The 25,216-nt window shown below is 38.1% G+C and overlaps 1 protein-coding gene across 1 annotated transcript in view; it reads left to right on the top strand.

Annotated features, from left to right (window-relative positions):
• Positions 1-8,438: 8,438 nt before the first annotated feature.
• Positions 8,439-25,216, top strand: part of ABCB7 (ATP binding cassette subfamily B member 7) — a 143,224-nt gene continuing 126,446 nt past the window's right edge. The window contains exon 1 of the mRNA XM_068533725.1: positions 8,439-8,619. Within this exon, the coding sequence (XP_068389826.1) occupies positions 8,449-8,619 (171 nt within the window). The 5' untranslated portion in view covers positions 8,439-8,448. The remainder of the gene's footprint in view (positions 8,620-25,216) is intronic.

Genomic DNA, 25,216 nt, shown 5'->3' with positions numbered 1-25,216 from the left:
CTCTAGTTTCTTTAGGTGTAAGGTTAGATTGTTTACTTGAGATTTTTCTTGTTTCTTTAGGTAGGCTTGTATAGCTATAAACTTCCCTCTTAGAACTGCTTTCGCTGCATCCCATAGGTTTTGGGTCGTCGTGTTTTCATTGTCATTTGTCTCTAGGTATTTTTTTATTTCCTCTTTGATTTCTTCAGTGATCTCTTGGTTGTTTAGTAACGTATTGTTTAGCCTCCATGTGTTTGTCTTTTTTACGTTTTTTTCCCTGTAATTCATTTCTAATCTCATAGCGTTGTGGTCAGAAAAGATGCTTGATATGATTTCAATTTTCTTAAATTTACGGAGCCTTGATTTGTGACCCAAGATGTGATCTATACTGGAGAATGTTCCGTGCGCACTTGAGAAGAACGTGTAATGTGCTGTTTTTGGATGGAATGTCCTATATATATCAATTAAATCTATCTGGTCTATTGTGTCATTTAAAGCTTCTGTTTCCTTATTTATTTTCATTTTGGATGATCTGTCCATTGGTGTAAGTGAGGTGTTAAAGTCCCCCACTATGATTGTGTTACTGTCAATTTCCTCTTTTATAGCTGTTAGCAGTTGCCTTATGTATTGAGGTGCTCCTATGTTGGGTGCATATATATTTATAATTGTTATATCTTCTTCTTGGATTGATCCCTTGATCATTATGTAGTGTCCTTCCTTGGCTCTTGTAACATTCTTTATTTTAAAGTCTATTTTATCTGATATGAGTATAGCTACTCCAGCTTTCTTTTGATTTCCATGTGCATGGAATATCTTTTTCCATCCCCTCACTTTCAGTCTGTATGTGTCCCTAGGTCTAAAGTGGGTCTCTTGTAGACAGCATATATATGGGTCTTGTTTTTGTATCCATTCAGCCAGTCTATGTCTTTTGGTTGGGGCATTTAATCCATTCACGTTTAAGGTAATTATCGATATGTATGTTCCTATGACCATTTTCTTAATTGTTTTGGGTTTGTTTTTGTAGGTCCTTTTCTTCTCTTGTGTTTCCCACTTAGAGAAGTTCCTTTAGCATTTGTTGTAGAGCTGGTTTGGTGGTGCTGAATTCTCTTAGCTTTTGCTTGTCTGTAAAGCTTTTGATTTCTCCATCAAATCTAAATGAGATCCTTGCCGGGTAGAGTAATCTTGGTTGTAGGTTCCTCCCTTTCATCACTTTAAGTATATCATGCCACTCCCTTCTGGCTTGCAGAGTTTCTGCTGAGAAATCAGCTCTTAACCTTATGGGAGTCCCCTTTTATGTTATTTGTCATTTTTCCCTTGCTGCTTTCAATAATTTTTCTTTGTCTTTAATTTTTGCCACTTTGATTACTATGTGTCTCGGCGTGTTTCTCCTTGGGTTTATCCTGTATGGGACTCTCTGCACTTCCTGGACTTGGGTGGCTATTTCCTTTCCCATGTTAGGGAAGTTTTCGACTATAATCTCTTCAAATATTTTCTCTGGTCCTTTCTCTCTCTCTTCTCCTTCGGGGACCCCTATAATGCGAATGTTGTTGCGTTTAATGTTGTCCCAGAGGTCTCTTAGGCTGTCTTCATTTCTTTTCATTCTTTTTTCTTTAGTCTGTTCCACAGCAGTGAATTCCACCATTCTGTCTTCCAGGTCACTTATCCGTTCTTCTGCCTCAGTTATTCTGCTATTGATTCCTTCTAGTGTAGTTTTCATTTCAGTTATTGTATTGGTCATCTCTGTTTGTTTGTTCTTTAATTCTTCTAGGTCTTTGTTAATCATTTCTTGCATCTTCTCAATCTTTGCCTCCATTCTTATTCCGAGGTCCTGGATCATCTTCACTATCATTATTCTGAATTCTTTTTCTGGAAGGTTGCCTATCTCCACTTCATTTAGTTGTTTTTCTGGGGTTCTTTCTTGTTCCTTCATCTGGTACGTAGTCCTCTGCTTTTTCATCTTGTCTATCTTTCTGTAACTGTGGTTTTTGGTCCACAGGCTGCAGGATTGTAGTTTTTCTTGCTTCTGCTGTCTGCCCTCTGGTGGTTGAGGCTATCTAGGAGGCTTGATGGGAGGCCGTGCCTTTTTTTTTTTTATCATGTTTATTGGAGTACAATTGCTTTACAATGGTGTGTTAGTTTCTGCTTTATAACAAAGTGAATTAGTTATACATACACATATATCCCCATATCTCTTACCTCTTGCATCTCCCTCCCTCCCACCCTCCCTATCCCACCCCTGTAGGTGGTCACAAAGCACTGAACTGATCTCCCTGTGCTATGCGGCTGCTTCCCACTAGCTATCTATTTTACATTTGGTAGTGTATATATGTCCATGCCACTCTCTTGCTTTGTCCCAGCTTACCCTTCCCCCTCCCCATATCCTCAAGTCCATTCTCTAGTAGGTCTGCATCTTTATTCCCGTCCTGCCCCTAGGTTCTTCATGACCATTTCTTTTTCTTAGATTCCATATATATATGTGTTAGCATACGGTATTTGTTTTTCTCTTTCTGACTTACTTCACTCTGTATGACAGACTCTATGTCCATCCACCTCACTACAAATAACTCAATTTCGTTTCTTTTTATAGCTGAGTAACATTCCATTGTATATATGTGCCACATCTTCTTTATCCATTCATCTGTTGATGGACACTTAGGTTGCTTCCATGTCCTGAGTATTGTAAATAGAGCTGCAATGAACACTGTGGTACATGACTCTTTTTGAATTATGGTTTTCTCAGGGTATATGCCCAGTAGTGGGATTGCTGGGTCGTATGGTAGTTCTATTTTTAGTTTTTAAGGGAGCCTCCATACTGTTCGCCATAGTGGCTGTATCAATTTACATTCCCACCAACAGTGCAAGAGGGTTCCCTTTTCTCCACACCCTCTCCAGCATTTATTGTTTGTAGTTTTTTTGATAATGGCCATTCTGACCAGTGTGAGATGATGTCTCATTGTAGTTTTGATTTGCATTTCTCTAATGATTAATGATGTTGAGCATTCTTTCATGTGTTTGTTGGCAATCGCTGATGAACATAGATGCAAAAATCCTCAACAAAATACTGGCAAACAGAATCCAACAGCACATTAAAAGGATCATACACCATAATCAAGTGGGTTTTATCCCAGGAATGCAAGGATTCTTCAGTGTACACAAATCAATCAATGTGATACACCATATTAACAAATTGAAGTAGAAAAACCATATGATCATCTCAATAGATGCAGAGAAAGCTTTTGACAAAATTCAACACCCATTTATGATAAAAACCCTCCAGAAAGTACGCATAGAGGGAACTTACATCAACATAATAAAGGCCATATATGACAAACCCACAGCCAACACCATCCTCAACGGTGAAAAACTGAAACCATTTCCACTAAGATCAGGAACAAGACAAGGTTGACCACTCTCACCAGTATTATTCAACATAGTTTTGGAAGTGTTAGCCACAGTAATCAGAGAAGAAAAAGAAATAAAAGGAATCCAAATCGGAAAAGAAGAAATAAAGCTGTCACTGTTTGCAGATGACATGATACTATTCATAGAGAATCCTAAAGATGCTACCAGAAAACTACTAGAGCTAATCAATGAATTTGGTAAAGTAGAAGGATACAAAATTAATGCACAGAAATCTCTTGCATTCCTATACACTAATGATGAAAAATCTGAAAGTGAAATTAAGTAAACACTCCCGTTTACCATTGCAACGAAAAGAATAAAATATCTAGGAATAAACCTACCTAAGGAGACAAAAGACCTGTAGGCAGAAAATTATAAGACACTGATGAAAGAAATTAAAGATGATACAAATAGATGGAGAGATATACCATGTTCCTGGATTGGAAGAATCAACATTGTGAAAATGACTCTACTACCCAAAGCAATCTACAGATTCAATGCAATCCCTATCAAACTACCACTGGCATTTTTCACAGAACTAGAACAAAAAATCTCACAATTTGTATGGAAACACAAAAGACCCCGAATAGCCAAAGCAATGTTGAGAAAGAAAAACGGAGCTGGAGGAATCAGGCTCCCTGACTTCAGACTATACTACAAAGCTACAGTAATCAAGACAGTATGGTACTGGCACAAAAACAGAAATATAGATCAATGGAACAGGATAGAAAGCCCAGAGATAAACCCACGCACATATGGTCACCTTATCTTTGATAAAGGAGGCCAGAATATAGAGTGGAGAAAAGGGAGTAGATCTTAAAAGTTCTCATCAGAAGGAAAAAAATTAGTAACTATGTGGGGTGATGGATGCTAACTAAACTTAGTGTGGTAATCATTTCCAATATTTATATATATCAAATCATTTTGTTGTACACCTAAAACTAATACAATGTTATACACCAATTTAATCTCAATTAAAAATAAGCAAAAGAGATTCTCTTGCTGGCCCTGAAGAAGCAACCATGTTCATTTCCTATCAAGGGGGTCACCTGGAAAGTACCTGAGGATGCTTCTAGAAGCTGAGAGCAGCTCCCAGCCAACATCCAGCAAGAAAACAATGAATTCAGTCCGACAACTACGAGGAAGTGAGTTTTGCCGACAACCAGGGAGCTGGGAAGCGGTATCCCATACCTCAGGTGAGATTGCAGACCTGACTGACACCTTGATTTTATCTTGGTAACGCTCTGACCAGAAGATGCAGCTGATTTGTAGCAAGATTCCTGACCCACAGAAATTGTGAAATAGTAAATGTATGTTGTTTTAAGCTGCCAAGTTTGTGCTAATTTGTTGTGTAACAACAGGAAGTGAATACAATGTCATAGAGACCCTTTTTTTTATCATACCATCCAGTACTGCCTCCATGTACCTGTGTTCACTTCCTTCTCCATGATTATTAATACTGTGTCATAATTATTGCAGTTGCCTAGATAATAATAGATCTTTTAAAAATCCGATTTTGCTAGAAAGCCTCACTCAAAATAAGGAAAGTAATGATTTTCTGCTTAGCAAGAAATCACATAATCATGGGTTTTTATAGCCAGAGGAATCTTAAAGATGTTACATCAATAGTCTGAAAAGAATCTTCATCAGGCTCAGCCTAAAGATTGATGTCATACTCAAGCCTATTAACCCCTTTGTAACCTGCCTCATTAAAATAATTTCCCAGATAACCCTCTCTGATTTTTCTATTCTCATTTTCTCACTCCACTCTGCTGGCCTTTGGATCATCTTGTTGAAATCACCACTCTCTTTTAAGGGACAGTTTAAGGTGAAAACTGAAGTGAGCTCTGAAAGATTAAAAACATCATGCTGCATACAGCTTCATCATGGACCTACATGGCACACAGATAAGAAGACATGTTTTCACAGTTCACTGGCTCCTTCACATCAGAGTAAAACCATGGAGCTATGAAACAGCAAGTTAATTAGATTTTCAAGGAGCTTGAAATCATGGTATATCTAGCAACATTTCTAAGGGATCCACTTGATTACTTTCTGAGCAGTGGTATGCATAGTTCTCAGAAAGAGAATGATTCTTATTGTGCCATCTGCATGGAGTCCCACAGTCACAGGAAAATTTCCACAAGATCATTCTTTGCCAAGAAAAGCTTGGTTGCTGCTATACAACACACAGGATTGCCCACAGTATTAGGGAGTGAAAACAGCTTTGGTATGCTCCTTAAACTCTATGGGCCTTGTTGAGAAATACATGAGGAGGCATTACAGTTTAGGTTGACAGCACAGACTTTAGGGTCAGGGCTTAGGTTTAAGTTCTGGCTCTGCTGCTTAACAGGTAAGTACCCTTGGGCAAGTATAGATATAATTACTGCATAAACAAAGTGCTGTCATGTGATCTGTGTCTGCAACAGCTATTTATAGCGGCTTTTATGTGTGCTCCTCTGTCTCTCTAACTTACTTCCAACACTTATGTGTCAAGTTGCTGCAGGCCAATTTGGCCTGTTGCTTCAGTTCTCCCCCAGTACACAACTCTCATTATGCTTCATGTTCTATTTCTGGGTGCACTGGAAATTTTCTTTGGCTTATTTGGCTCATGTTTGACTCATTTTGGCTCATCATAGAGTAACTACTTTGTTATTCCAACGTTATTCACATTTCTTAATCAGAGGAGTTGACTTACAATGAGACTACTTTGGTAAAAATGCTTTGATTCCTGTCAAAGACCTCACAACTGTTGTTCCATGCCAATAATGCCTGTAGGTGATTCTAATGAAACTTCTCAAAACTCCTGAGAAATCATCTGTAGGGTCAGATGTTTCAGAATTCTGAGATGTTGCCTGATTTAAAATCTTATAATTCTATATGGCCGGTAGAGACTTTCAATTAAATCTTGTATTTGAGTGCGGGTAACACCTTTAGTGTAAAGAACAGTGGAATAGCAGCCAGAACACCATGGTTCTAGTTCTGACTCTGTCACCACATGGCCCTGGTCTTCTTTATCTTCTAGGAACAAGGAACACACCCAAAACGCTGTGATTAAGATCCAGCAAGATAATGTGTGTGAGTGTTTCCAAAAGTATAAAAATTTAAGATATTATTTTGTCACGTTATATCTGATAGTCTCTCACAAAATATATATTGTATAGGTTCCTACATTAAAAAAAATTTTTTTTGTCTGCACTGCGCAGCATTTGGGATCTTAATTCCCCGACCAGGAATTGAACCCGTGCCCCCTGAAGTGGAAGCATGGAGCCCTAACCACTGGACCGCCAGGGAACTCCCAGGTTCCTACATTAAAAAAAAATTAGAGCATTACTGGACAATAGTTTACCTGGGTAGAAAGATTCAGTGGCAATACTCAGCCCTAATAGAAATCATTGGTAGAGTCTAGGGTTTCTCTAGTGTAAAGTGTTGATAACACAGAATAGATGCTGAGTAAATATTTACTGATGATGATATAGGTAGGCATTAATGAAAGAGGCCATTATTGATTTGTCAACTAGACAATAATAAGCCAGAAGCATCCAATCAGTCACTAAAAGTTCTGTCAATCCTATCTCCATAATATCTCTGGAATTGATCTACTTCGATTGCTACTGCCAGGTTCAGGCCTTTATTTTATGACTATGGCATTAAATTCATGACTCCAATCTGAACTCCCTCCAGTCCAACCTTACTATTTAAGCCAGAGTGGTTTAATGAACATACAGATCTGATCATGTTACTTTCCTGATTAAAACCACTCACTAGGTACAGAATCAAGCATTAACTTCTTAAAATGAAATACAAGCTCCTTCACCATCAGGCCTCTGCTCACCCAGGCTCATCTCTTCTCTGCCATACACTCCCTAGACTCCTGAACCTGGAAGTGTTTTCTTTCGACTTCTTGCTGTTAAAAATGCCATTTCCTTCACATGGAATTCCCTTCAACTGGAAACTTTATTCTTCTGTAAATAATTCCTTTAAAGCATCCTCTTACCCTGGAAACCTGGGGTGTAATATGAATCCTGAAACAAAGTAAAGCTAACTGCATGGGCCATGCATATCCTTTGTCTTCATCAGACTTATCATTAGTCCATGGTGCATCTACATAAGGAGTTAATAATTATTTGCCTGTCTTGTGTTAAAGTTTGAGAACGCAGCAATGAATAGAAATTGCAAACGCATTACTGTCGCCAGGGCTTCAGGTTACATTTACACTTGGAAATGTAGTTTCCTAGATAACTGTAAACATATTTCAACATTATTTTGTTGGATGATAGTGGTGACAATTAAACATGGACTTCTCTGCATACATTTTCATTTTACCGTCCTTCAGCGAAATCTAGCTGTTTTGCAATAATTAGATGCTGCAGAAACCAAAGGGAAGAGGTAGAGAGGCAAATTAGTAGAGTAAAGGGTGTGTGTGTGTGTGTGTTTAAAACTCTTCCAAGAGCAAAAGACCAAAGGAAAACTCCAAAGTTTGTGCGAAAAAGAACAATCAGCCAAATGCAAGCACTTACAACACAGCAAGTGACTCTCACAGGCAGTGACTCTCACAGATGAAGCTTCCTTCCCGGGGAAATCAATATCTGTAGTTTAATCTGCCCTAAGCGTTAGTACACAGGAGAGTGATAAGAATATTCACAGGGAAAATGGAGAGAGTGGATTTTGGCACTGAGTTGGAGGCGGCAGGAGAAGAGTGAAATGACTGACAAGATAGGGTTGCCAGATTTAGCAAATGGAATATTTGGGACATAATTATACTAAGAAATGATTCATTGTTTATCTGAAATTCAAATTTAACTGCGCATCCTGTGTTTTACCTGACAAATCTAGGAAAAGAGAGAAAGACAATGTTACTCCGTTATTCCCTGCTGTGTAAAAAAGACACTCAAAGACCGGCCGTAGAAGAAAAAAAGCGGTTGCGCTAAAGCATCCGAATCTTCAGAGAGAAGCTGTTTCCGCTCTCCTCCAGGGAGGGAGGGGGGTGAGGAGGATTAAGGTAGCGAGTTCGGACCGCCAGCGTCCCACAATCCTCTGCTCTCGGTTCCTCTTCCCTCGCTCAAGATGGCGCTGCTCGCGATACCTTCCTGGCGCTGGGCAGCTGCGGCGGCTGCTTTCGAAAAGCGTTGTTGGCACGCCGTGATACCGATCCGGCCCCTAGTCTCTATCTGGAGCCCAGGTCCGCAATGGAGGTCACGTCAGCTCGGCGGCTCGGGAACTGCTGGAATCTCCCAGGTGAGATGCCGTTCAGTTGGAAGTGTAGCGTGAAGGACAAGGGGACCTATAGGGAAAAGGTTGCCCTTGTGTCTTCAGGGCAGAGCCAGTACAAAGAAGAAAGGTTGTCAGGGCTAACTTGGAGCAGCAGTAAGTGAAGGAAGTTAGGGTTGGAAATTTGAGGAAGGGGTGAAGAAAATCTTTGGGGTACAGTAAATGGGAACGGGACGGAAGGTTCCGGGCAGAGGGCACCTGGAGCGCTGGTGACTCTCGCAGGATTTACAGTTTTTTCTCTTAGTTTAAGAGGCAGAGTAGACACCATTCCCATACTGCTTACTTTTCTAAATGCAAGGAGAACTGGGCTACTTTCCAAAGTTAGTAATGGAATTTGGGACCAGTTTGCCAATGGTTAAGATTTTACTCAGTCAGAAGTAGCAATTTGGAGGGCATTGGAAGATAACAAGCTGCCTGTTAACAAGCGGCAAATTGAGTTAGCACCAGTTAGCTTCCTTGCTGACAGGGCTCCTTGATAGGCCCAAACCGTAATTATCTATGTCTCCAAAACATAGACCGCCCTAAATTCATATGTAAATACGATTATCCTTTGGTCTGAAAAACAGTATTCTTTTGTGTACACAGGTCACTTTGGAAGCCATAAGACTACTTATCTTTAATGAATGTAGCTATGGCTACAGTGCATCTTAATATTTGTGTTCATTATTATCTCTCACTTAAGAATAGTGTTTTATTGTTATTTGTATTCGTACTTCAGTATATCTTTTTATTGCCTATAATTGACAGAAAGCTTAATTGGCACCCCTTGTTCATCTGTATCGCTAAAGTGTTGTCAGCTTCGTATGAGAAACAGCCTTTTAAGTTTTGATTCTTTGTCAACAGATGTTTAATGTCTGCTATGTACATAGTGCTATGCTAGGTAATGGAGTACCAAGAGAAACACAGTAATATCTTCAAGCTGGACAATTTAGTTAATGAGATCGGATCTATGCATTACAAGAATAACTAAAAAACAACGTAGTAGATTAAATATCAAATGAATAGTATGAATAATAAGGGCTGTAGGCATCCAGAGGAAAGAGTGATAATTAAGAACTAGATTATAGAGAGGATCTCATGCTGGCAATAGAACTGGGGAGAACATTCCAAGCAGGGAGTATGACACTAGACATGTGGAATGCTGAAGGAATTATATCGATATGTTCATTCAGTAATTATTGAACATCTTTATATCAGTGAACAGTACAAAATATACACCCTGTCCTTAAAGGGTTTAAAATCTAGTAGGGGAAATAGATAAGTAAACAGGCAATTAATACAGTAGTGCAATGATGGGGAAGGTACAAAGTACTGGAAGAATATACATGAGAGGCATCAAGACTAATCTTAAGGTGGAGAAAATTGCCTTGAGTAACTGATATCTAAACCAAGACCTGAAAAATTAGAAGTTAGCTAAAGAGGGAATAGCATGTACAAAGGCCCACAGGTAAGAGAGAGCATGAAACTTCTGTAGAACTGCTTATAGTTTAGACTAGTGAGGATTTCATGATAGGAGATGGCAGATTAGGGTAGAGAAGCAAATCCAGATCCTTTTATTAAGGTTTTTTAAAAGCACTTTGTAGTTGAAATTTGTAACATGTGATCTCTTGGGAACCAGTCTTGTTCTCTAGTCCTCTAATAAGCCAGATGAAGTTAAAATAAAATTTGAAAGAAATCCAAAAAAGAGGGGATGTATGTATATGTATAGCTGATTCACTTTTCTACTGCTGTACAATAGAAACTAAAACAACACTGTAAAGCAACTATACTCCAGTAAAAATTAATTTAAAAAAAGATAAAATTTATAGGACTTTCAGGCTCGAAGAATGAGGGGGAAGGAGACGTCATGAGGAGATTCAGAGGAGGTGATGACAGTAACAAGTTAGCTTTCTCTCTTTACATGAACACTATCCCCACAATTTCCTTCACTCTCTCCTGTATATCCTGCCATTTCTTTGGTTACCATTTCTGAAGTATGAAAAACAAGGAAAAGATGTTACCTTTGTTTTCTACTTCTTAAAGACATGCAACTCTTGCCTCTGTTTTAAAAATGTTGATTTAACAGGGAGATGAAGGAATGATTATAAGGCTTTTAAAGTAGAACCTGGTACAACCTGAGGCAAATTTTCAGATTAATTAGTCACTTGTGGTTAAGATTACAAAATAAATATTGAATGCATACTTTTAGGACAATCATTAGTATTTATAGCATATTTTAGAGCTGAAAGGAGCCTTAGTGCAGTGTTATGAAATCACGTTAGTGGGTTGGATCAGCACTTTGTTTTAGATGAAATTTAGTAGAATAGGAAAGAAAATATCAAGGCTTTATATGTATTAAGGGAAGTATTGTTTTACGAATACATATATATACATTACCATGTGTATGTGGTTACTGGAATGCATTGTGAAATGTGTTTTTCACACAGGATTTTGCCCTAGAGCTATGCTGTACAATGTGGTAGTCACTAGCTTCCTGTGACTGTTTAAATTTACATTAAATTAAAAATTTAATTCCTCAGTTGCATTAGTCACATTTTAAGGGCTGAATAGCCATATAGATGTGGAACATTTCCATCATTGCAGAAATTTCTATTGAACACTACTACTTTAGAAAAGATCAGGGACTTCCCCGGTGGCACAGTGGTTAAGAATCCACCTGCCAATGCCGGGACACGGATTCCATCCCTGGTCCAGGAAGACCCCACATGCCATGGAGCAACTAAGCCCGTGCGCCACAACTACTGAGCCTGCACTCTAGAGCCCGCGAGCCACAACTACTGAAGCCTGCATGCCACAACTACTGAAGCCCGCCCGCCTAGAGCCCATGCTCCGCAACAAGAGAAGCCACCGCAGTGAGAAAGCCCACGCGCAGCAACAAAGACCCAAAGCAGCCAAAAATAAAAAAATAATAATAATAAATTAAAAAAAAATAAAGTACTCCACAAAGTATTTTTTTTAAAAAAAAGTAAAGATCGTATCCAGCCCTTCTAATTTTGTAGATGAGGAGACTAAGTTCTAGTATAGATAAATGACAGCCATTAAGGCCATTCATTTGTTTATTGCCTTCTGTGTGTTAGATATTTATATAAGGGTAATTAAGACTGTGACAGACCCTAATCACATAGTGAATGTTTGTTGAATTCTAAAGATACTTATCTAATAATTACTAGACCACTATTCATAGAGGGAAACACCTAAAACAGTTTTTTCTTAAAATGGGAAGATTTCATATAAGACATAAATTGTAATGATTATTATATAGTTGCCTCTCTACTACACTAATTAATATTGAAAGGACTTATGAATTTTGAATGATAGAATTTTGGATTTGTTTCATTAATATTGATATGGTAGAAACCGAGGCATCATATACTTAATCCATAGTGCCTTTTTTATCTATGTTTAACAAGTCCTTGACTCTTGATCCTGACACTGATCATATATTTTCTTCATTTTTTTAAATTAATTTTTATTGGAGTATAGTTGATTTACAATGTTGTGTTAGTTTCTGCTGTACAGCAAAGTGAGTCAGTTATACATATACTTATACATATATCCACTCTTTTTAGATTCTATTCCCATATAGGTCATTACAGAGTATTGAGTAGAGTTCCCTGTGCTATACAGTAGGTTCTTATTAGTTATCTATTTTATATATAGTAGTGTGTATTGTTAATCCCAACCTCCTAATTGATCCTTTCCCCCCCTTTCCTCTTTGGTAACCATAACTTTGTTTTCTATGTCTGTGGGTCTATTTCTGTTTTGTAAATAGGTTCATTTTTACCATTTTTTTAGATTCCACATATAAGCAATATCATATGATATTTGTCTTTCAACGTCTGACTTACTTCACTCAGTATGACAATCTCTAGGTCCATCCATGTTGCTGCAAATGGCATTATTTTGTTCTTTTCTTTGGCTGAGTAATATTCCATTGTGTATATGTACCACATCCTCTTTATCCATTCCTCCGTTGATGGACATTTAGGTTGCTTCCATGTCCTGGCTATTGTAAATAGTGCCACAATGAACATTGGGGTGCATGTATCCTTTTGAATTATGGTTTTCTCTGGATATATTCCCCGGAGTGGGATTGCTGGATCATATGGTAATTCTATTTTTAGTTTTTTAAGGAACCTCCATACTGTTCTCCATAGTGGCTATACCAACTTACATTCCCACCAACAGTGTAGGAGGGTTTCCATTTCTCTACACCCTCTCCAGCATTTATTGTTTGCAGATTTTTTGATGATGGCCATTCTGACTGGTGTGAGGTGATGCTGTGTAGTTTTGATTTACATTTCTCTAATAATTAGTGATGTCGAGCATCTTTTCATGTGCCTCTTGGCCATCTGTATGTCTTCTTTGGAGAAATGTCTATTTAGATCTTCTGCCCATTTTTTGATTGGGTTGTTAGGTTTTTTGATATTGAGCTGTATGAGCTGTTTGTATATTTTGGAGATTAATCCCTTGTCATTCACATTGTTGGCAAATATTTTCTCCCATTTTCTGGGTTGTCTTTTCGTCTTGTTTATGGTTTCCTTTGCTGTGCAAAAGCTTTTGTGTTTAATTAGGTCCCATTTGTTTATTTTTGTTTTTATTTTCATTACTCTCAGAGGTGGATCACAAAAGATCTTGCTGCGATTTATGTCAGAAAGTGTTCTGCCTATGTTTTCCTCTAAGAGTTTTATAGTATCTGGTCTTACATTTAGGTCTTTAATCCATTTTGAGTTTATTATTATTAATTTGAGTTTATTAAGAAAAATAGTTTTTCCTTAAAATGGGAGGATTTCATATGATAAGACCTAAATTGTAATGATTATTATACAATTGCCTCTCTACCACACTAATTAATATTAAAAGGACTTAATGAATTTTGAATGATAGAATTTTGGATTTATTTCATCAATATTTATATGGTAGAAACTGAGGCATCATATACTTGTTCCATAGTGCCTTTTTATCTATGTTTAATGAGTCCTCGACTCTTGATCGTGACACTGATCATATACTTTTTTCATTTGGTTTTTTTTTAAACATCTTTATTGAGATTAATTCACATATCATACAGTCACCCACTTAAAGTGTGGATTTAGTATATTCAGTGGATTTTAGTATATTCAGTGGTATATACCACCATCACCATAGTCAATTTTACATTTCCATTACCTCAAAAAGAAACCTGCTACCCTTTTGGCTATCACCCTCCTTCCCCCTCCCGCACCAGGCCTATGCAACCACTAATCTATGTTCAGTCTCTATAGATTTGTCCATTCTGGACATTTCACATAAATGGAATCATATAATATTTGGTCTTGAGACTGGCTTCTTTCACTTAGCATTGTTTTCAAGGTTCATGCATGTTATGGCATGCATTAAATACCTCATTCCTTTTTATGGCTGAATAATATTCGATGATATGGATGTAAAAGATTATGCGTTCATCAGTTGATAGACATTCAGGTTGTTTCCATCTTTTGGCTATTATGAATAATGCTGCTATAAACATTCATGTACAAGTTTTATATGGACATAAGTTTTCATTTCTCTTGGGTGTATACCTAAGAGTAGAATTGTTGTGTCATATGGTAATTCTGTTTAGTTCTTTAAGGAACTGCCAGACTGGTTTTCAAAGTGACTACAACATTTTACATTAGTATTAGAAGTGTACAGGGTTCCAGTTTCTCCATATCCTAGCTAATTGTTGTTATCTGACGTTTTTTAGTCTAGCCATCTTGGTGGGTGTGAAGTCATGTATCCTTGTGGTTTTGATTTGTATTTCCTTGATGACTAAAGATGTTGAGCATCTATCCATGTGCTTATTGCCCATTTGTATATATTCTTTGGAGAAATGTCAGTTCAGGTCCTTTGCCCAATTTTTAATTGGATTATTGGTCTTTTTATTATTGAGATATGAGTCTTTATTCTAGATTCAATTCCCTTATCAGATATATGATTTGCAAATATTTTCTCCCATTCTGTGGGTTGTCTTTTTCTTTCTTGATAGTGTCCTTTGAAGCACAAAAAATTTTCATTTTGTTGAAGTCAAATTTATTTTAATTTTTCTTTTGTTGGTCATACTTTTGGTGTTGTAGCTAAAAATCCATTGCCGTATCTAAGGTCATGAATATTTACCCTTATGTTTTCTTCTAAGAATTTTATAACTTAATTCTAGTGAGATATAGAAACATTACTTTTGCATAGTTCTAGTTCCTTACCCTGCTTTGTTGTTTTACTTTTATAGATATTACATCTATAAATGTTAAAATCCTAACAATACATTGTCATAATTATGACTTTATATAATTTTATGACTTTTAAAGAAGCTGAGAGAAGAAAGGAGGGTAAGTAAATATTTATGGCTTTTTTTATATTAACCTTCATATTTATCATTTCTGGTTCTCTTCATTTGTGCTCTTGTGTTTGAGTTACCATCTGGAGTCATTTCCTTATCCCAATATAGCTGTGCTCCCACCCATCTCCTTTGTGCTGTTATTGGCAAGTATAATGCATCTCTATATGTTATAGGCTTAATCATACATTATATAAATATTATTTTATACAATTGCTTTTGAAATTAGTACAAGGAAGAAAGTAGAAAAGTATGCATTTATACAGTCTTTTATAATAACACAATTACCTTTTCCTGTGCTCTTGTTTTTTTGTGTGTGTGGATTTGAATTACAGTCTGAGGTCACTTGCTTTCAGGCTAAAGAACTTACATTAGTATTTCTTGTAAGGTAGTTCGGCTAGTAACAGATTCTCTCAATTTTTGTTTGTCTGGGAATGTCTTTATTTTGCCTTTATTTTTGAACAACAGCTTTCCTGGATATAGGATTCTTCCTTGGCAGTTTTTTCTTTGAGCCCTTTGAATACAGTATCCTACTGCTTTACAGCCTATACTTGTTTCTGCTAAGGAGTTAGCTGTTAGTTTTATTGGGGTTCTCTTATTAGTGAGGAGTCTTTTTTCTCTTGTTACTTTCAAGATTTTCCCCTTGTTTTTGGCTTTCAGTATTTTTACTATAATGTGTCTGTGGATCTCTTTGCATGTTTCCTATTTGGAATTTGTTGAGCTTCCTGGATGTGTAAATTTTTGTTCTTTTTAATAAGCTTTGGAGGCTTTCAGCCATTATTTCATTGAGTAGTTTTTCTTCCCCTTTATCTCTCTCCTTTCTTTCTGGTACAGTCATTATACATATATTGGTGCACTTAATAATGTCCTACATTTCTCTGAGAATCTGTTTATTTTTTTTTCACTCTTTTTAAATCTCTGTTCTTCATATTGCATGATTTCTATTGCTCATCTTCAAGTTCATTAATTCTTTGTTCTCTCAGTTCACATCTACTGTTGAGCACCTCTACTTAATTTTTCATTTCAGTTATTGTAATTTTCAACTCTAGGATTTCCACTTGGTTCTTTTTTTATAATTCCTATACATATCAATACATTCCTACTGATACTATACCTGTGATGTGACATTGTCATCACACCTTCCTTTATTTATTATTTTTTTCTTGAATTTTTGAATTTTATTTTTTTATACAGCAGGTTATTATTAGTCATCCATTTTATACACATCAGTGTATACATGTCAATTCCAATTTCCCAGTTCATCACACCACCACCCCCACCAGCCGCTGCTTTCCCACCTTGGTGTCCATATGTTTGTTCTCTACGTCTGTGTCTCAATTTCTGCCCTGCAGACTGGTTCATCTGTACCATTTTTCTAGGTTCCACATATATGCGTTAATATGCGATATTTGTTTTTCTTTTTCTGACTTACTTCACTCTGTGTGAGAGTCTCTAGATTCATCCATGTCTCTACAAATGACCCAATTTCGTTCCTTTTTATGGCTGAGTAATATTCCATTGTATATATGTACCACATCTTCTTTATCCATTCCACTGTTGATGGGCATTTAGGTTGCTTCCATGACCTGGCCATTGTGAATAGTGCTGCAATGTACATTGGGGTGCATGTGTCTTTTTGAATTATGGTTTTCTCTGGGTATATGCCCAGTAGTGGGATTGCTGGGTCATATGGTAATTCTATTTTTAGATTTTTAAGGAACCTCCATACTGTTCATCATAGTGGCTGTATCAATTTACATTCCCAACAACAGTGCAAGAGGGTTCCCTTTTCTCCACATCCTCTCCAGCGTTTGTTGTTTGTAGGTTTTCTGATGATGCCCATTCTAACTGGTGTGAGGTGATACCTCATTGTAGTTTAGATTTGCATTTCTCTAATAATTAGTGATGTTGAGCAGCTTTTCATGTGCTTCTTGGCCATCTGTATGTTCTCTTTGGAGAAATGTCTATTTAGGTCTTCTGCCCATTTATTGATTGGGTTGGTTGTTTTTTTAACATTGAGCTGCATGAGCTGTTTATATATTTTGGAGATTGATCCTTTGTCCATTGATTTGTTTGCAAATATTTTTTTCCCATTCTGAGGGTTGTCTTTTCGTCTTGATTGCAGTTTCCTTTGCTTTGCAAAAACTTTTAAGTTTCATTAGGCCCCATTTGTTTATTTTTGTTTTTATGTCCATTACTCTAGGAGGTGGATCAAAAAAGATCTTGCTGTGATTTATGTCAAAGAGTGTTCTTCCTATGCTTTCCTCTGAGAGTTTTATAGTGTCCAGTCTTACATTTAGGTCTCTAATCCATTTTGAGTTTATTTTTCTGTGTGGTGTTAGGGAGTGTTCTAATTTCATTCTTTTACATGTAGCTGTCCAGTTTTCCCAGCACCACTTATTGAAGAGACTGTCTTTTCTCCATTGTATATCCTTGCCTCCTTTGTCATAGATTAGTTGACCATAGGTGCGTGGGTTTATCTCTGGGCTTTCTATCGTGTTCCATTGATCTATATTTCTGGTTTTGTGCCAGTACCATATTGTCTTGATTACTGTAGCTTTGTAGTATAGCCTGAAGTCAGGGAGTCTGATTCCTCCCGCTCCGTTTTTTTCCCTCAAGACTGCTTTGGCTATTCGGGGTCTTTTGTGTCTCCATACAAATTTTAAGATTGTTTTTTCTAGTTCTGTAAAAATGCCATTGGAAATTTGATAGGGATTGCATTGAATCTGTAGATTGCTTTGGGTAGTATAGTCATTTTCACGGTATTGATTCTTCCAATCCAAGAACATGGTATATCTCTCTATCTGTTGGTATCATCTTTAATTTCTTTCAACAGTGTCTTATAGTTTTCTGCATACAGGTCTTTTGTCTCCTTAGGTAGGTTTATTCCTAGGTACTTCATTCTTTTTGTTGCAGTGGTAAATGGGAATGTTTCCTTAATTTCTCTTTCAGATTTTTCATCATTAGTGTATAGGAATGCAAGAGATTTCTGTGCATTCATTTTGTATCCTGCAACTTTACCAAATTCATTGATTAGCTCTAGTAGTTTTCTGGTGGCGTCTTTAGGATTCTCTATGTATAGTATCATGTCATCTGCAGATAGTGACAGATTTACTTCTTCTTTTCAAATTTGTATTCCTTTTATTTCTTTTTCTTCTCTGATTGCCATGGCTAGGACTTTCAATCCTGTGTTGAGTAATAGTGGCGAGAGTGGACATCCTTGTCTCGTTCCTGATCTTAGAGGAAATGCTTTCAGATTTTCACCATTGAGAATGATGTTTGCTGTGGGTTTGTCATATATGGCCTTTATTATGTTGAGGTAGGTTCCCTTTATGCCCACTTTTTGGAGAGTTTTTATCATAAATGGGTGTTGAATTTTGTCAAAAGCTTTTTCTGCACCTATTGAGATGATCATATGGTTTTTATTCTTCAATTTGTTAATGTGGTGTATCACATTGATTGATTTGCGTATATTGAAGAATCCTTGCGTCCCTGGGATAAATCCCACTTGATCATGGTGTATGATCCTTTTAATGTGTTATTGGATTCTGTTTGCTACTATTTTGTTGAGGATTTTTGCATCTATATTCATCTGTGATATTGGTCTGTAATTTTCATTTTTTGTGGTATCTTTGGTTTTGGTATCAGGGTGATGGTGGCCTCATAGAATGAGTTTGGGAGTGTTCCTTCCTCTGCAATTTTTTGGAAGAGTTTGAGAAGGATGGGTGTTAGCTCTTGTCTAAATGTTTGATAGAATTCACCTGTGAAGCCATCTGGTCCTGGACTTTTGTTTGTTGGAAGAGTTTTAATAACAGTTTCAATTTCATTGTTTGTGATTGGTCTGTTCATATTTTCTGTTTCTTCCTGGTTCAGTCTTGGAAGGTTATACCTTCCTAAGAATTTGTCCATTTCTTCCAGGTTGTCCATTTTATTGGCATAGAGTTGCTTGTAGTAGTCTCTTAGGATGCTTTGTATTTCTGCGGTGTCTGTTGTAACTTCTCCTTTTTCATTTCTAATTTTATTGATTTGAGTCCTCTCCCTCTTTTTCTTGATGAGTCTGGCTAATGGTTTATCAATTTCGTTTATCTTCTCAAAGAACCAGCGTTTAGTTTTATTGATTTCTTCAGTAATCTCTTGGTTGTTTAGTAATGTTTAGCCTCCATGTGTTTGTGTTTTTTACTTTTTTTTCCCCTGTAATTGATTTCTAATCTCATAGTGTTGTGGTCAGAAAAGATGCTTGATATGATTTCAGTTTTCTTAAATTTACGGAGGCTTGATTTGTGACCCAAGATGTGATCTATCCTGGAGAATGTTCAGTGCACACTTGAGAAGAAAGTGTAATCTGTTTTTGGATGGAATGTCCTATAAATATCAATTAAATCTATCTGGTCTATTGTGTCATTTAAAGCTTCTGTTTCCTTATTTATTTTCATTTTGGATGATCTGTGCATTGGTGTAATTGAGGTGTTAAAGTTCCCCACTACTATTGTGTTACTGTCGATTTCCTCTTTTATAGCTGTTAGCAGTTTCCTTATGTATTGAGGTGCTGCTATGTTGGGTGCATATATATTTATAATTGTTATATCTTCTTCTTGGATTGATCCCCTGATCATTATGTAGTGTCCTTCCTTGTCTCTTGTAACATTCTTTATTTTAAAGTCTATTTTATCTGATATGAGTATAGCTACTCCAGCTTTCTTTTGATTTCCATGTGCATGGAATATCTTTTTCCATCCCCTCACTTTCAGTCTGTATGTGTCCCTAGGTCTGAAGTGGGTCTCTTGTAGACAGCATATATATGGGTCTTGTTTTTGTATCCATTCAGCAAGCCTGTGTGTTTTGGTTGGAGCATTTAATCCATTCACGTTTAAGGTAATTATCGATATGTATGTTCCTATGACCATTTTCTTAATTGTTTTGGGTTTGTTTTTGTAGGTCCTTTTCTTCTCTTGTGTTTCCCACTTAGAGAAGTTCCTTTAGCATTTGTTGTAGAGCTGGTTTGGTGGTGCTGAATTCTCTTAGCTTTTGCTTGTCCGTAAAGCTTTTGATTTCTCCATGGAATCTGAATGAGATCCTTTCCCGGTAGAGTAATCTTGGTTGTAGGTTCTTCCCTTTCATCGCTTTAAGTATATCATGCCACTCCCTTCTGGCTTGTAGAGTTTCTGCAGAGAAATCAGCTGTTAACCTTATGGGAGTTCCCTTGTACGTTATTTGTCATTTTTCTCTTGCTGCTTTCAATAATTTTTCTTTGTTTTTAATTTTTGCCAATTAATTACTATATGTCTCAGTGTGTTTCTCTTTGGGTTTATCCTCTATGGGACTCTCTGCACTTCCTGGGCTTGGGTGTCTATTTCCTTTCCCATGTTAGGGAAGTTTTCGACTATAATCTCTTCAAATATTTTCTCGGGTCTTTTCTCTGTCTCTTCTCCTTCTGGGACCCATATAATGCGAATGTTGTTGCATTTAATATTGTCCCAGAGGTCTCTTAGGCTGTCTTCATTTCTTTTCATTCTTTTTTCTTTATTCTGTTCTGCAGCAGTGAATTCCACCATTCTGTCTTCCAGGTCACTTATCTGTTCTTTTGCCTCAGTTATTCTGCTATTGATTCCTTGTAGTGCATTTTTCATTTCAGTTATTGTGTTGTTCAGTTCTGTTTGTTTGTTCTTTAATTCTTCTAGATCTTTGTTAAACATTTCTTGTATCTTCTCGATCTTTGCCTCCATTCTTTTCCGAGGTGCTGGATCATCTTCACTCTCATTATTCTGGATTCTTTTTCTGGAAGGTTGCGTATCTCCACTTCATTCAGTTGTTTTTCTGGGGTTTTATCTTGTTCCTTCATCTGGTACATAGCTGTCTGCCTTTTCATCTTGTCTGTCTTTCTGTGAATGTGGTTTTTGTTCCACAGGCTGCAGGATTGTAGTTCTTCTTGCTTCTACTGTCTGCCTTCTGGTGGATGAGGCTATCTATGAGGCTTGTGCAAGTTTCCTGATGGGAGGGACTGGTGGTGGGTAGACCTGGCTGTTGCTTTGGTGGGCAGAGCTCAGTAAAACTTTAATCCACTTGTCTGCTGATGGGTGGGGCTGGGTTCCCTCCCTGTTGGTTGTTTGGCCTGAGGCGACCCAACACTGGAGCCCGCCCTGGGCTCTTTGGTGGGGCCAATGGCAGACTCTGGGAGGGCTCACGCCAAGGAGGACTTCCCAGAACTTCTGCTGCCAGTGTCCTTGTCCTCACAGTGAGCCACAGCCACCCCCGCCTCTGCAGGAAACCCTCCAACACTAGCAGGTAGGTCGGGTTCAGTCTCCTGTGGGGTCACTGCTCCTCCCCCTGGGTCCCGATGCACACACTACTTTGTGTGTGCCCTGCAAGAGTGGAGTCCGTTTCCCCCAGTCCTGTCAAAGTCCTGCAATCAAATCCTGCTAGCCTTCGAAGTCTTATTCTCTAGGAATTCCTCCTCCCGTTGCTGGACCCCCAGGTTGGGAAGCCTGACGTGGGGCTCAGAACCTTCACTCCAGTGGAGGGACTTCTGTCGTATAAGTGTTTTCCAGTTTGTGAGTCACCCACCCAGCAGTTATGGGATTTGTTTTTATTGTGATTGCACCCCTTCTACTGTCTCATTGTGGCTTCTCCTTTGTCTTTGGATGTGGGGTGTCCTTTTTGGTGAGTTCCAGTGTCTTCCTGTTGATGATTGTTCAGCGGTTAGTTGTGATTCTGGTGTTCTTGCAAGAGGGAGTGAGAGCACGTCCTTCTTCTCTGCCATCTTGAACCAATCTTCCTTTATTTCTTTAACAGGGTTTGCTTTAGTCTTTGAACATATTTATAATGACAGGTTTGAAGGTATTTTCTCTTCAGTCTGACATCTGGTCAAAACCATAGGCAGTTTCTTTTGCCTGCTTTTTTCCTCAGTGTATAGGTTGTAGTTTCATGTTTCTTTGTGTGTCTTGCAATTTTTTTGAAACTGGACATTTTAGATAATGTAGTAACTCTTGGTACTGGTCCCCTCCCTCCCAGGGCTTATTAGTGTTATTTACTTGTTTGTTTGTTTATTTAGGAACTGGCTGGATTTTAGTGCTGTCTCTCTCCACCCTTCCCTTGCTCCCCACTTCACAGTGTTACTGCCTCTGATGTTGCCTCTTAAGCAGCATAGCCTTACCAGCATAGCTTTGCATATGCCCAGTCACCCTGAGAGGGCAGTGGTTTTGCTGAAGCTCTCTCTGTCTCTTTTCCAGTTATGCTCCAATTGTTGCTGGGAGATCAACACTGTTTTTTCCAACAGTGCCCTGGGGCAGAAATTGTTTCACCGACTAAAGCCATCAGATTGGGGTTCCTTTGAAGTGCAGGTTGTTGAGGTCAGTGTTTGAGGTTTTTTGCGACCCTAGGCAGTCTTCTCCTGTACATTTCCCTCCTTGGTTTTCTGGTTCTCTGGGGCAAACCAGCTGACCTACAGTTCAGCCTCTAGTTCAGCCTCTATGTCCAGTGATTCCACTAGTCTCCTCCTACTTGCCTTTCACCTCAACCTCTACTATATTTGAGAGTAGCCTTGGGCTTGAACTAATCCACGTCTAGTTGTATGAAGTCACTTCCTCTGGGAAGAGATTAGGAGCTATCTGCTTCAGGACCTTCTCTCTCCAGGCAAAATCTCCCAGCCACAGCTCTGGAGCTGGGCGTGGGGGACAGTGGTGGCTTCTCTCTGAGTGATAGCCCCACTTTAGGAGTTGAGCACTAGATGGAGTAGGGGGAGCAGTAGCCTCAGGTCTTTTTGCCTTACCTCTCTTGGTATGCAACTACCCTCTTATGAGTCAGGGCCAGGGTGACTGGAGCTTCAGTATTCTCAGTGGCATCACACCCAAGGTAGAGCCTCTGTCCCTCTAGTGGGGGTGTGTGGAAGAAGGGAGACCCTACCTGTTGGCCATGTTAGCCCAGAACTTAGCTTCAGCAACAGGTTGTTGGGGTGAAGGATGAGAAATGCTGATGTCCTGCCTTTCCCAGGAAGATAGTCTTTTGACTATAATCTCAGGGGGCAGAGGGAGCACTGTGCTCCTGGCTGCACCAATCTCAAGTGGAGTTTCCATATGGCTGAACTGGGAGTGGGGAGGCAGGGAGTGTGTCCTGGTTCAAACACCACAGACTCTTGCCGTTCTTACTGAGCTCTAATAGCTTTTCTTGAGTAAATGATATTTCATTTGCTATATGCCTCCAGGACCATTTCTAGGGACTTTAAATGGTAATACTTTATAAATTTCACCAGTTTTGTTGGGGAGTGAGTCTAAGGAGCTCCTTATGTTGTCATGTTAGAAGTGGAACTCTTTTCATTTGTTTTTGACAGGTTCATGTTCTTTGGCATATCGCATGCAGCAAAGCAGTCTGTCCTTTCTCTTTGGTTTGTAGGAGATATTACCAGTGAGGTACTTACCTTGTATGTTCCATTTAGTAGTTCTTTTGGATAGGTACTGTTTTGTTTTCATTTGTTGGCTCTGACATCATGGACAAAGGATGGGAACTTTAATTTCTTCCAGTAGTGTGTAAGTTCCCTCTTCCTGCCCTCCCACTGGTGACTAGCTGCTGATAATTAACAAAGTAGATAAAAGTTAAGAGACTTCTGGCCTTCATAATAACTGAAGTGGGAATATAATAACACTAGGGAAATAATCCTCCTACTCTGCTTTTTAGAGATCCTAAAGTTTTAAGATTTAAGTTTCATAACATAAGATGCATGTCAAGAAATTACAGTGAATACTGAGAAGACACAAAATGTAATAAGAAAGTGAAAAACAGAACTTAACAGGAAAAAATTAAGGATGTTTTCAAGTGGATTATTTTGCATGGAACTGAAGAGGGTGAGAGGTGATTCAGTTACATTTAAAGTATCTGAAGGATAATTAATTTTAAAAAAATTAAAAGCTGTCCTTCTAATAGTTCAGTGATACCTGAACGTACCTGGAATATTAGTTTATAATACAGAAATATAGACTTCAGTTGAAGGAAGAGGGATTTCATGTACATATTAGAAGAAATTTCTTAAATTAATAATCCTTTTATTGGGATAACAAAGCAACTTTTTAAATGACGTTCTAAGAGGCAGAAGAAATAACCATTAATCGTAACTTAAGTAGATATCTTCTTAAAGATAGAACTGACTTAAATTTATATTCTTCAGGATCACAGCTCACTTTATTTTTTTAACATTTTATTTATTTATGTATGTATTTATGTATTTATTTATTTTGGCTGTGCCAGGTCTTAGTTGCAGTGTGTGGGATCTTCATTGCGGTGTGTGAACTCTTAGTTGCGGCATGCGAACTCTTTAGTTGTGGCATGCATGCGGGATCTAGTTCCCCGACCAGGGATCGAACCCGGGCCCCCTTCATTGGGAGCGTGGAGTCTTACCCACTGGACCACCAGGCAAGTCCCCACAGCTCACTTTAAAGAGGATAATCTAGCAGAAAGAATATTGGTAAACCAACAATCAGAAGAGTTGGATTCTAGTTTTGGCTTTTGTGTTAGAAGACACTAGAACAAATCATTAGGCAATAATTTGCTATCGTTAGAAGAATATAAGCTATTAGGAAGCAGTCAGCTTGGTTTTGAGAAGAGTAAGACATACCAAACCAATTCAGTTCTTCATATAAGAGAGTGACAGTGTACTCAGAAGTACAGTTGATCTTGATTTCATTAAGGCTCAATTCCTGTCCCCTGTATCATTCTCTCTCAACAAGCCAGGAAGGAATGATATTGCATATATTAAGGAGTCTTGAGGTAGTAGTAAGTATAGCTTACTGGAGAAAATACAGACAATTTGAAGGATTTTGATTTCTAAATATTGAAGAGAATAAACAACTGGTGTACAAAGGACATAACATGGCGCAGTGGAATGAACGTTGGACCAGGACACCTGACCACTTGAGCTCTGTTTCTACTCTAATTATCTTGGACAGATCACTTGTTCCTTTGGACCTCAGTTTCTGTAAAATAAGATTCAGCTACTTGATCTTTAAGGTTTCTTCCACTTCTGTAGTTTCCTGACTTTGATCTGTTGGGACTAGCCCTTTGAATATATACTATTGGGTTGGCCAAAAAGTTCATTTGGGATTTTCCAGATGTTTCAAAAATGCTGAACGAACTTTTTGGCCAACCCAATACCTGTAGTTTGAGAGCCTAGTTTATTACTGGTAGTAGTTTGCCAGGAGCAACATAGGCTACATTTCAGTTCACATG

This window comes from Eschrichtius robustus, chromosome X (genome assembly GCF_028021215.1).
Source record: "Eschrichtius robustus isolate mEscRob2 chromosome X, mEscRob2.pri, whole genome shotgun sequence".
NCBI classification, from domain to species: Eukaryota; Metazoa; Chordata; class Mammalia; order Artiodactyla; family Eschrichtiidae; genus Eschrichtius; species Eschrichtius robustus.
Note: the sequence above shows the minus strand (reverse complement) of the source record. Positions and strands in the feature narration are given on the sequence as shown.